The 13,410-nt window shown below is 45.2% G+C and overlaps 1 protein-coding gene across 1 annotated transcript in view; it reads left to right on the top strand.

Annotated features, from left to right (window-relative positions):
* Window positions 1-13,410, top strand: part of LOC144129507 (nose resistant to fluoxetine protein 6-like) — a 224,208-nt gene that overhangs the window by 113,764 nt on the left and 97,034 nt on the right. The window contains exon 8 of the mRNA XM_077663668.1: window positions 3,707-3,796. Coding sequence (XP_077519794.1) covers window positions 3,707-3,796 — 90 coding nt within the window. The remainder of the gene's footprint in view (window positions 1-3,706; window positions 3,797-13,410) is intronic.

The following is a 13,410-nucleotide window of genomic DNA, read 5'->3' as shown; positions in this document are numbered from 1 at the left end:
AGCTAAATTTCCTTTCGGTTGCCGGCAATATACAGAGCATGGTAACTAGCATTTCAACGCGAGAGCACTATGGGCACCGTGTCGCAGAAAAGCCGGCATCAACGTTGTTGGCCGTGGGCGAAAAATCCACGAAAAGTCCATAGAGGAGAAACCCAGGTGGCAGGGAGGCCACGTAGGTCACATTGCCAGGTAAGGTCATCACAACCAGTCCACCGGATTGCGAGCAAAGTTCCCACCGTGGCAGGTGGCAGTTAAATTATGGACTGGTCAAGAGACGTTGCTCGGGAACAGCAACTTGGGTCGCACAAGGCCCACCGCAGGGATCACCTGACATTGCAGGGCAGTGGCGCATCGTTTAACCGCTGCACGACTGCGCCAGGAGTGGTATGGGGACACCGAGCGACCTAAGAATGTAGAGTAGGAGATGAGCAATTCCGCATATATGGGTATTAACCAATTAACGCTACGCGTCATACCCTTAAGGCGGAGCTTAAGTGTCTCATACAAGTCTTGCATGATGTAGTGGCACGCTTACAGGACCACGACAGCGCAGTTCTTGTCAAGCGCCCAGCTTATATTTCTAATATGAAATTGGCTATATTGTGTGAGAATCCGTTTTTTCCTCGCCCGCCGGACGCCGCTGTCTCGTGCGTCGTGGTACACCGCGGCAGCAGCCCCCCCCCTCCCCTCCCCCCCCCCCCTCATCTTCCCTCCGAGCGAGCCAGCGGAGAACGCGGGGGAGGGGCGGATCTCCTCTCCCCCACCTCTTTGCTTCGGTGGCAGTGAGTTAATTGGAGATAGGGGAGAAGACGGAGCGACGGCGATGCGGGTGGACTGGTCTGGACCACGCTGGGAGCGGCAGCTGTCAAGGTGACGCCGCTCCGTTTGCGTTGCTTGCCCGCCTGCCGCCAGCATTGCTGTACCGAGGAGGCCACCAGTTGGGGAGTTCCCCAATAAAAAGCTTTGCCTGTTAGCTACTACTCGGTGTGGTATTCTTCGTGGCCGCGGCTGTGGTCCGAGCTGGCGGAGCGGTCCTGCCTAATACCGCGCTACAGACCCCACAAATGGTGTAGGTAAATACGAGTTGATATGTTAAGAAACATCGTTGAGCACACGCGGATAACGGGCACACTTCGAACGCTAAGAGTTTTGTGTTTCGATGTCTCACAATGACGGGCCTTACTACTGCATGCGAGCATGGTAATATAGTGCTTTCTGGTTCACGGAAAGGGATAATGCTATTCAAATGATTTCACTCGAATTCCATTCGATCATAATATTTTTGTTATTGTGGACAATATCAGCCTAGCCACGCCCTCTCGAGAACAAAAGCCTCTGCCATGTCTCTGCAATTAACCCTGTCCTCTGCGAGCAGTGATCACCTCTTAATCTCATCCGCCCACCTAACTTTCTGCCGCCCCCTGCTACGCTTGCCTTCTCTTGGAATCCGCTCCGTTACGCTTAAGGACCAGCGGTTTTCTTCCTTTGGCATTACATGCCCTGGCCAAGCCCATTTCTTCCTCTTGATTTCGACTAGGATGTCATTAAGACGAGTTTGTTACCTCACCCACTCTTCCCGCTTCCGGTCCCTTAACGTTACACCTGTCATTTTTCTTTCCATGGCTCGCTGCGTTGTCCTTAGCTTAAGCTGAACCCTTTTCAGCTTTTTATTAAAAAATGAGATAGCCCCCAGAACAAAGTAAAAGCTTGACCACTTAGCGTCGCCTTAAAAGTAGGATTTAAAATCTGCTCAAAAACGTTACTTTCGCTAATGTTCTATGGCAACTTTTATATTTAATTTACATTACTGATGTCTTTAAAGGCTTTACCAGTATAACTGCATTTTGTATGCTGATGGTGCTTACTTATTTTCTTGTAATGATAAGTGACCTAACATCGAAAGAAATGCTGACCTTAAAATGTAATGGACTGGTGCCGGAAAAACCTTTTAAAAATAAGCTCAATTAATGCTAGTCTAATGAAAATTTACTTCCTACACAAGTGACTTGTCACCGTTCGTGATGTGCACCTAGATAACCATGTCATTCTTCTATCTGGTTCTGCATTATTTCTTGGTTTGACACTTGATACACTAGTAAAATTTAACCTCAGCACTGAATCTATTCGCAATAAGCACGTTGTTATCTTCAAGAACATATTCTCCGGTCACTTTATTATTCATACATTGATAGTCACCTGAACTACTTTTCATCATCTTGGGGTAATACATTTCTAGCCATCTCTCAATATTATGTTGTCTTCAAAAGGAAGCTGTTCGAATAACTACCTTGAGCTCGTACACCACGTCAGCATTTGCGTCGTACAGAATATTTTTCGTATACTGTGTATACTGCAACTGAAACCAGACTTACTGATTTCTTGCAGCTGGCATCAAGAACTACCATCCCTGTCTTTACTCGTACATATCGGTCTAATATTAACAATAATAGATTTTCAGAACACCATAATCTCTTCCTATCGGAAGTCAAAACTAATTGTAGCAAACAATCCACTTTCTTGTCGGCCATCGCTGTCTGTAATTCACTGCTTGCAATCATCTAATAATCCTGTCCCGGCAAATCATACTATAACATGAAGCAGCACGTATTTGTTAGTTATCCTCAATTACAGTGCTTCTGAGCCCTGTATTAAGTGTGTACTGCTTTTTCTGCTTGTGGATTATCGACATGCTTATTAAAAATGTCCTTTAATTTCATATTTTCCAGATACATCTTTTTCTACCTTTATGTATCCTGCCATACCTGTATCCACTATATAAACACAATAACTGGAGGTCGCGCTGATAATTTCTACTCTGGGTGCTCCTTCTGCACTAAATTATGCACCTTATACGTACACAATTCTTTCTCAATAAAACTATAATCTCAAGGTCACTGTTCAAAAAGCGGAGAGCGCGAACCCGCCGTACCTTGCCTGGTTTTTGTGTTTACCAAACCATTTTCTTTAAGTGTGGTTGCGATTTGAGCGCCTTTGCTGGCCACTTCTTTGCTTGTGTATCAGGAAGCTACTTGCACAGATGAGCAATTTACCTCTTGAGCTGCTGCTGGAACAGGCCAGGACCTGGCCGGGTCTCACGTCGAGCTTGGTGGCCCGAGTCAGCGCTCAGTAGGGCAATAATGTAGCAGCCCTGGGCAGGGCTTGGGATTTGAGTCTTGGCATCGGGCCTTACATGCGGCCGGTGCAGTACTCTGGTTCAGATGACCGGTGCCCGTGATGGCATACATTGCGCTGTATTAGTGAGGCGGAGACTGTCGCATGGAAGCTAATAGACCCGTATAAAAAACACCTATGTTAAAAACTTCAACAGATATTTAAAACTACACTTTTCAGAACTAAACATTCCGGAATTTCGGAAAAACGCGGGAAATGCTAACTTCGCGGCAGAAGGTCGGGTTATCAACATCCCCTTACATGCCTCCGAAATGGTGAAACCTGGTCCATGTGTGCTCAAGGCGGCGCAATCTTGCCCTCTTTAAACACCATGCAAAGAACTAGAAATGACGAAGCGCCTGCTTGTGTACCTCGTTTCACTTCCGCGTTTGTTGCGCTGTTCTGGTAATGTAGAACCAACTGGCCTTAGCTTCCACTTTGTCCAGTTATAAGCCTTCGTGAGAGCGACGGAGAGTTATTGAGTAGCTCCAAGGTATTTTATAATTCCAATGAAATTATATCTCTCTCCTTGCAGCGGGTACCTGCTGATCTACATGCTCCATGGCGTGAAGAACTCACGAGGTGTCAAAGCGACCGCAGTCATCATCCTTCGACGCTGGTACAGGTACGTGTATGCGACGGCACTGACCGTAGAAGCTGGTTGCATGTATGCACATCCCCTCATAAACGTGTGACGGCGGCTTATGGCTGGTCGGACATTCGAGAACCGACCTTCCAGCAATTTCACTGACTCCTTCCGTTTGTGTCCCAAAAGTGGGTTTGGAAATGATCAGTGGAACAGCGCGTGGGACGACGACTCCGACGTCCGTTTCCGGTAGGCGAAGAAGTCGGCGAATAAGAAAAGAAGAAAGGACCCGAGCTGAGGAGGAAGGCCGCGCAAGGATGGAAAATTGGACTTGAGGAAAGGAAATGGCGCAGTAACTGTATCACTTATCTCGGTGGACACCCTAATCGCGCCGTAAGGGATGGGAAAGAAGGAATTGAAAGAAGAAAGGAAGAAAGAGGTGCCGCAACGGAGGGCTCTTGAATAATTTCGACCACCTGGAGAACTTTATCGTGCACTGTCATCGCGCAGGACAAGGGCGCCATTTACGTTTCGCCTCCAAGAAAACGCGGCCGCCGCGGTAGGGTTCGAACACGGGCACTCCGGCTCAGTAGACGAGGGCCCTAACCACTGAGCCACCGATGTGGATGGTGTGGCAGAGGAGCGAGGGACATCGCCAGATGAGGCAGACCCAGCCTCGCCAACCGAGAGACGATCATTTACTGTGCGAATATCGTTCGCGGACTCTACCCGTCAACGTGCGCAACTCGCCGCGGGTCAACCGTCCCCATTGGCGCTGCCTCAGTGATGACGAACTCTAGGCACCGGACCACCGCAGTGGCATCCAGACACCTTCTGAACACCTCGGGGGCATCCAGTTCCGGATTAAATTTGTGCGGCCCCATTCCATGTGTTGTTCCTTCTCTGCATACCGGAAAGAGCCCCATAGCGGGGGCATCGCAAACGAAGCGGTCGCGGGTGCCAAGCCTGCCCCTTCATAGTTCTCTCGAATAATGTGAAGATTTTCTGTGCCTTGGCATGCACGTATAGATCAAGTAGTAACTAAATTAGCACGTGCTATTGGAGTTTTGTGCCGACTCCGGGATGATTTTATCGCCGCACTACACTCTTACGGTCCTTTATCATATCTGTCATGCTGCTTTCAAAATAAGATCACCATCAATGTCATCAGCCTGATTACGCCCACTGCAAGCCAAATTCCTGGCCCCATGTCTCTCCATTTAACCCTGTCTTATGCCAGTTGCGACCGGCGTATCCCCGCACAAACTTCTTAATCTCATCTGGCAACCTGAATTTCTGCCAGCCTCTGCTACGTTTGCCTTCTCTTGAAATCTACTCCGTTATCCTTACGGACCAGCGGTCATTTTGCCTTCGCATTACATGATCTACTCAAGCCCATTTTTTCATCTGGATTTAGAGTAGAAAGTCATTAATCCGCGTTTGTTCCCTCACCCACTCTGCCTTCCTTCCTGCCTCTTAACCTTAAACCTCTCATTTCTCTTTCCATAGCTCGCTACGTCGACCTTAACATAAGCTGAACACTTTTCGTTAGCCTCAATATTTCTGCCCCATAAGGGAGTACCGGTAAGATACAGCTCTTGTACGCGTTTCTCGGGAGGGTTATTGGTAAACTGCCATTGATCAACTGAGAGAACCTGCCAAATGCGCTTCCCTCGCCCATTATTATTGTTGTAGGTATTTCACATTCGTGATCTTGATCTCCAATCAGTGCCTGCTCTAAGTAGACGTATTCTCTCACCTCTTCCAGCACCTACCAATTGTGAACTACAGTTGCCTTCCGAGACTATTGAACATTGCTTTCTTTTTATGGATATTAATTTTTAGACCCATCTGCCTGCCTAACTCATGGATTATGCCATGCAGTTAATCTTCTTAGTGATTGAGCCAGCCAATGTCATCATCGAATTGCAGATTACTAAGGCATTCTTCATGTAAACAGGCGGTGAGTATATTTGGCGAGATCGTGACTCCCTGCCTGATGCCCTTCCTTATTGGAATTTTACTGCCGACCTTATGGAGGACTATGGTAGCTTTGCAGTTGCTGTAGACATCTTCCATTATTTTCACATAGCGCTCTTCTACACCCTGATTCCGCAATGCCTGTATGACTGCCGAGGTTTCCACTGAGTCAAATGCTATCTCGTAATCAATAAATGCTATGCAGGGTGTCCAGGCTAACTTTCGCCAAGGGGTAAAAAAGAAGATATTTGAGGTAGAATAGGAAAACCGCTTACATACACGTACCAGCCGGCTTGCGCATCATAGGAATTTTTTTGTTTTGCAGTTAATTAATAAACAATTAAGATAATTTTGCTAAATGCGTAAATATCGACCTAATACACGAAATGTGAATAGCAAAGTTGGAGAGCACCTTCAGAAACCCCCATTCCATTTATTTGCGATAACGAAAGCCTCTCGTGAATCTTTTTTCCGAGCTCCAAAGAAAGCGCGCGAATTAGAAAAAAAATCATGACGCGCATTCGCGCGCCACGATTGTGCTGCTCTCAATCCTGGTTTGAGTGAACGAAATCAGCTGCTGGCATGGCGCGACGACCCGGTTGCTTCGGCAGGCCGATATGTCAACGGTGGTTCCGACGCCCGCAAGCCAGTCTGGAAGCATGACTGTGCAACCACCGTCGACACATCGGCCTGCCGGAGCAACCGGGTCGTCGCGCCGTGACTTTAGTCGCGCCATGTCAGCAGCTGATTTCGTTCACTCAAGCCAGGATTGAGAGCAGCACAATCGTGGCGCGCGAATGCGCTAGTCATGATTTTTTTCTAATTCGCGGGCTTTCTTTGGAGCTCGGAAAAAAAGATTCACGAGAGGCTTTCGTTATCGCAAATAAATGGAAGGGGGGTTTCTGAAGGTGCTCTCCAACTTTGTTACTCACATCTGCTGTCTAAAGTCAATATTTACGCATTTAGAAAAACTATATTAATTACTACAAAAATAATAGCAATAGAAAAAATTGCCTAGATGCGCAAGCCGGCTGGAAGCTGTATGTAGGTGGGTTCTCTGGCCTACCTCAAATATCCTATTTTTTAACCCTTGGCTAATGTTAGCCTGGACACCCTGTATATAGGGGTTGGTTGTATTCTGAGCCTTTCTCTATCACCTGATTCATAGTGTGAATATTAATATCATAAAAGAAGTGCACTCGCCAGATGCAGAAAAAAGGAAAAAACTGACATTTCGGGGCTCGAATGGGTCCGTTGATCACAAGCTGTGGCCCGCGAGGTCCCCGAAACGTCATGTTTTTCCTTTTTTTGAAAATTTGGCGAGTGCTCTTATTTTCAGATGTTATGTTTTCAGTTCGCCAGACGAGATTCTGTCAAACACTCGGCTAGTGCGAATATCGTCTATTGTCCAGTATCTTTTGGCGGAGAGACATTTTTCTTGTTTCTTTTTTTAGTGCCAATGTAATTATGTCCAGCATGTTTACGAACGCCTGCCTGATCATTTGGTTGCCCTGCCTATATTATCGCTTACTTTAGTGAATACCTTGCAGGCAACGGACATTAAGGTGCTTGATCTGTAATTCTGCAAGTACTTGACGAGTCCTTTCTTTATTGAGATGATTTTAATGTTATTTCATGCTTCTGGTACTCTCGAGGTAACGAGGCATTGCATATAGAGGATGGCTAGTGTCTGTACTACATTATCCCCACCGTCTTTCAACAGACCTGCTGCTACGTGAACCTCACCGTCTACTTGCCCCCTTTTCATTGCGCCTGAAGCTTTCTTTGCTTCCTTTTTCGTTACTGGCGGGATGTCTCATTGCTGCGCATTATTACCTCTATCATTTACGTCCTGATTACGTCGGCGATTTTAGAGCTTTGTTTATAACTGCTCGGTTACTGCAACTATATTCTTCATATTGCTAATTGCCGTCTTCGTGCTTAACGCACATATCCGAATTTTTCCTGACCATAGTTTTCTCTTCACTGCTTCTGGCTACCTACATCCTTTAGAGCATGCTAAATTCTCTCCACTTTAAATTTCCTCATCTGGGTTACCGCGCGCTTATCGATTAACTCTGATTTTCTTAAACAGATCTTTCGCCTTCTGAGGAGAGCTTGCCGGTATACCGTCGGAAATCCTACAGCCCACTTCTACTGCGCACTCCGATATTATAGCGGTGATATTATCGTTCATCGTTTGAGACATTAAGGCTGGCGTGCTCAGTTATAGCTTGGACATCTGTTAATCAGCGATATCCTGAATTCTTCTACTTTACCTCATACCACTAACTCGTTAATGGGCTTCGGTTTCACTAGTTTTTGTTCCTCCGTCAATTCTAGCCTAAATCGACACCTTACCAACCATCGTGTAAGGATGGCAAGGTGTCGCGCGCACTTTTTCGAGGACCTCCACATCCTGCACGATGCTAGGGTGAACGCCACAGTATGAAGTATATTTCATTTTTAGTCTCATCATTTAGGCTTTTTCACGTCCACTTCCTGTTCTCTTGTTTGCAAAAGAAGGTATCAATGATCCGCAAATTATTTCTCTCTGCGAACTCTACTAATAAGTACCCCCTGCTATTCCTAGAGCCTATTCCATATTCGCCGGCTGCCTGGTCTCCAGCCTGCTTCTTGCCTACTTCGCATTGAAATAGTCCATCAGCACACTATACTCTGTTTTTACTTTGCTCATTGCTGATTCCGCGTCTGCATAGAAGATTTCGACGATCTGGTCATCATGGTGGGATGTAGGCGCGTAGGCCTGCACTACCGACAATTCGAGCTTGCTATTAAGACTAATTATGATAACTGCCACCATCTGATTAATGATATATTTATTTATTTATTTATTTATTAATTTTTACATACTGCAGCCCATATTATGGCTATTTCATGAGTGGGGTTAACAATTCATTTAAAATATGGCAACGTACAACAGACACACATGAAAAGATTACATCTAACATGTTTGAATACGTAGCCCGAAGAATGTGACAGGCTGTAACTAATAAATTGAAGCAATGCACAGTGAGCACCACACAAAAGAAAACATCGTGTTGCACCGATAGCTGTTAGAAATGAGTTTAATGCAAGAGACCGCCTGATGCCAGGAATTAAGTTCCAACGTTCATTTGTACGAGCACGAAAGCTCTCTTTGAAATTATAAGTACGGGTGAACTATGGCTTCACATTAGGGCTTTGATGACTCCTGGTTGATCGAAGAATATCAGGGGTAGGATAGACATTAGGTTTGACATGATAAAGTGAATTGACAATGCAGTGCAAGAAATTCAGTGAATCCACGTGACGGCGCACGAACAGGGGGGTTATATTCAAAGCGGTCAAGGCACAAGAAGGTGAAAAATGGCGATCATACGAACCTGATGGCTTTCCTTGGTATGCTCTCGATTGTATAAATTTCACATTGTTTATGAAGATTCCAGACGGGCGACGCGTGCTCACTTATGGTAAGAGTTAAGGATTTGTAAATTAATAGCTAAGTTTCTTTAGGTGCATTAGTTAATGTTCTGCTCAAATATCCAAGCGTGTTTAGTGCTTTGTTACAAATGAAATTAATAAGTTTCGCCCAGGACATGTTAGTGGTGAATATAACGCCGAGATACTTCTATTTGAACGTCCAATGCAATGGTCAGTCATTGAAGTCATAATTAAGCTGTAAAGGGGACGTGCAACTAGTGAAAGACATCACTATAGTTTTAATAAAAGTTATTTCCATTCTCCATGTATTTTACCAGGTGCAGAAACTAGTAAATGAGGTGTTTAGTTGCATTTGATCATCTGTTGTGTTAATTACTTGATATAATACGCAGTCATCCGCATAAAGGCGCATTTGTGATGTGACATGGTGAGGTAAGTCGTTTATGTATATTAGGAATAACAAAGGTTCAAGCACTGACCCTTGAGAAACGCCAGACAGAACAGGAGTTAGGAGAATTATGGGAAACAAACTGTGAACGGTGGGAACGAAAACTAGCAATCCAATTAACCAAGCAAGGATTTTTTAAAATGGTGTTCAGTTTGTACAGGAGATTAGAATGTAGTACAATGCCAAGAGCTTTAGAGAAATTTATAAATAAGCCGTCCACATGGACTCCAATATGGAGGGCGCAGGAAAGGGCGTGCGCAAATTCAATTAGTTTTGTTATGGTGATGAAACCTTGTTTAAATCCATGCTGAAAATTTAAGAGCACATTGTTAGATTCCAGAAATTCTACTACATGTTTGGGGATTATGTGTTTCAATATTTAACACGAATACGATGTTAATTAGATTGGTTTGTTATTATATAGAAGCTGTTTGTTCCCGAATTTGAGCAATGGAATCACCTTCGCTATCTTCCAGTACGATGGTACCGCTCCAAAGGTTAGCGACTCACGGATGGTGATGGTTAGATATCGAGCAGTCCATAATGAATAGCGAGCAAGAAATGAGTTTGGTGTACCATCAGGCCCAGTACATTTTTTTTATCCAATTCCAGTGTCAGGTTAAGCACACCCTCTTCGCTAAATGTAATATCACCAATTGAGTTGTTGTTGTTGCCTTGGTCACATGGCACATACCCACGACGGGGAGTTGGCCAGGGTTCAGTGGGGAGACGCCATAGAATAGGGTAAACTTGTTTCAAGCTAATGATTGTTGCCACGTCAGGAGGAATAAAGGCTGGAACTCTGTCGGTGTCAGACAAAAACAGATGCCGACTGTTTAGGCAAAACTGATTGCCAAAATTTGCTGGGATAGCTTTTAAGAAGACTACCAAGCTGGGAACTGAAAAAATGACCTTTCGCCCGATTAGTTATTCGTCGAAGTTCATTGTTTGCTCTGTTGAACCTGACAATGCTGGCAGGATCGTTTAAGCGTATTGTGCGCCTCAGGCGGCGGACACGGCGTGAGGCATGTAGAATGTCACGAGACATCCAAGGAGCCTCGCGATTTTTATTCTTTGTTTTGAAAGGAACAGAACGCGGTATGTAGTTTTTAACGATGTTTGCAAAGTAGCAGACTAAACTGTCGACGTCACCCCTGCCGGTAAGCATGAGAAACGGTTCGAAGGCATCAGCAAGACTGTCAGTGATAGCAACGTCGTTAGCACGATTGAAGTCAGGAAATGTAGTGGAAGTGTAACGTGGTACAGAAACGGAACAGTGTAACGAAGCAACTACCACCGTATGGTCTGAAATGCTCTCGATGACTTCGCATTCGCAACCCGTTCCAAAAAAACTGGATCCTACAAAAATCGTCGAGAAGCGAATCATCCCTTGTAGCTTCGTCAACTATTTAAGGCCGAAGAACAAAGAAATATTTATCTGCTCGCGGCATATACAGGCTTCCCGAGCAGAGAACAAAAGTGTGGGCCAATGGACACCTGAAGCGTTGAAATGACCCATCAAAATCAGACTAGGCAAGTTGAACTTTGAGTGTTTAAATAATCGTTTAGGGTGTGCAAAATTTGGACAGAAGAGCCAGGAGGAAGGTAAATAATTCCAGCAACAATCGACTGCTTGCAAAGAAATAATTTGCACCAAATGAATTCGACTTCTGAAGGGACAGGTAAGACTGCGAACTTCAGTTCAGAACGAAAGAGAAGCGCAGCACTACCTCCTTTGCCCCATTGCCTGTCCGCTCGCACCGCCACGTAGCCAGAAGGCGTTAATTTGAAATCATGAATGTCGTCGCGCATCCACGTTTCCGTGATGCCCACAACATGAAGGGAATAAAGAATGGTAAGATACAGAAAATCTGCATATTTCTTTGTTATACTTCTAGCGTTAATGTTCATAACAGACAACTTTTCATGTGCGCATTTGGGCAGTCGAGGGGCGATGACGGTGCTGATGGCGGTAGTCGTGCGGCAGACGATGAGCCAATGGGTATAGTGAAGAAACTGCGGGCATTTTCAAGGGTATCCGAAGAAGTGTTGCAAACGTAATGAACTTTGTCGATGAAAACGTGATCGAAGCGCAGCTTCACTACGGAACTGCAGTCACGAAATGGCTTTGACGCGTCCCAAAGTTTTTTGCGAAGTAACCGAACATTAAGAGAATAATTTTCGATTACCTGATAATCAGTGTTTTTAAAGTGGTAATCTTTTTTAGTATACTGATTTTCTCGGAGTAATCCATGATTCTCATGATGTTCGGGCGCGCACGGTCATCACGTAGCCTACTGATCTATGACGCCGCTCAATTCTCGGGCATTCAATCTCGGAAATCAAATTTATAAAATTATAACTTGGCCTAAAAGGCCATCGGCGCCTTCATCTTATTCTTCAGGGAGGATATGCAGGAATATATTATTTCGCCGAGATCGGTTTTCGAAATCATCGTTCTTCTTTCTCAGCTCTCCACGGCATCATTTGAAGAATCAGCCTCAGAACGTAGTTGGTCGCACAGTTGGGCCGGTGAGGGCTCAAGCGCAGCCACATAAGATTCAATACCTTCGAAACAATCATCTACAGATTTCTTAAATGTTACGTCTGCAACATCGCGTGCTAACCGTTTCTGACCTTCTAGTAGTTCGGAGAGCATTTCAACAATTCTACCGTTCTCGGCAGTATAAGCTCCAGGAGCGGCTGTCTGAGCGCATAACGACAGACAACCCGGGCTTTGTTGAGTTTTGAATGGTGACGTACAGTCGTCAGCACGTCTGTCTAGAGCGCTCGAAAGGGCCGCTTTTTCTGCAAGCGCGACGCCTACCGATAACACTCGGTTCGAGATACCTGCATCTGAGCATGCGCTGTTTACATTGATTACACTGCCTGCTGCTTTATCGCCGTTTCATTTCACAGCCGCGATCGCCAACGATCACCGGTGAAGGCGCTGCAAGCCACAATAGCGAGGTCGAGATAACACGCCTCGAAATATTTTTTCATGCTCGAACTTTGACACACACCATTTTCTTTGTCAATACATGCGCACTTTGCGGTGCGCAAACGCATTACTGTGCACTTGCAGTACCTAGCAATGCATTTAAATGCCATGTACATTTAAAAGCCAGTCCATATTTAAACATTATAGAAAATGTATGGGGGTTAATGAAAAAAAGGCTTTCGCGACAGTCCGGCCTCACTACAGCGAACTCTGATCAGCTATGGGAGGCTATTCAAGGAGAGTGGGAACGTCTTCAGAGAGGTCCGACGGTAGTAGAACCTCATTATTACTCGCTTTCAAAAAGAATTTTAAGTGTGAAGCAGTCTGGAGGAGCCGCAACTCTCTACTAGGAGCCACGGACTTTTTCTTCCAGGGTAACAAGTGATACCTGTTACTTTCTTAGGAAAGTGTCCTACGAGATGTTGTATTCGTTTTTTGTTTTTCGAGCATGTTCACGCATGTGTATAGCTTTAATAAAACGATCTGAATATTTGCACGTTCTGTGCGATGGCATCTCTGAGCGTGAAAGTCAATCGGAGTGCTCACAGTGTCTAATTTCTATAGCTGTTCGGCTTATTTAATGATCATGCTGAAAGCACAGTCTGCAACATCCACAATATCCAACCACTTGCGACGACAAATTGCCAACCTCTGTTTGAAAGTGAACTCGCGAACAACAAAGATAAATATGGAACGAAATTGTTGCGCGTCAAAGTTCCAGCACGAAAAAAATTTTCCCTGACGTGTTATCTTGACCTTGCTTCTGGCCAGCAGCGGCTT

This window comes from Amblyomma americanum, chromosome 4, assembly GCF_052857255.1.
Source record: "Amblyomma americanum isolate KBUSLIRL-KWMA chromosome 4, ASM5285725v1, whole genome shotgun sequence".
NCBI lineage: Eukaryota > Metazoa > Arthropoda > Arachnida > Ixodida > Ixodidae > Amblyomma > Amblyomma americanum.
The sequence above is the reverse complement of the archived record's forward strand: the minus strand, read 5'-3'. Positions and strand labels throughout refer to the sequence as shown.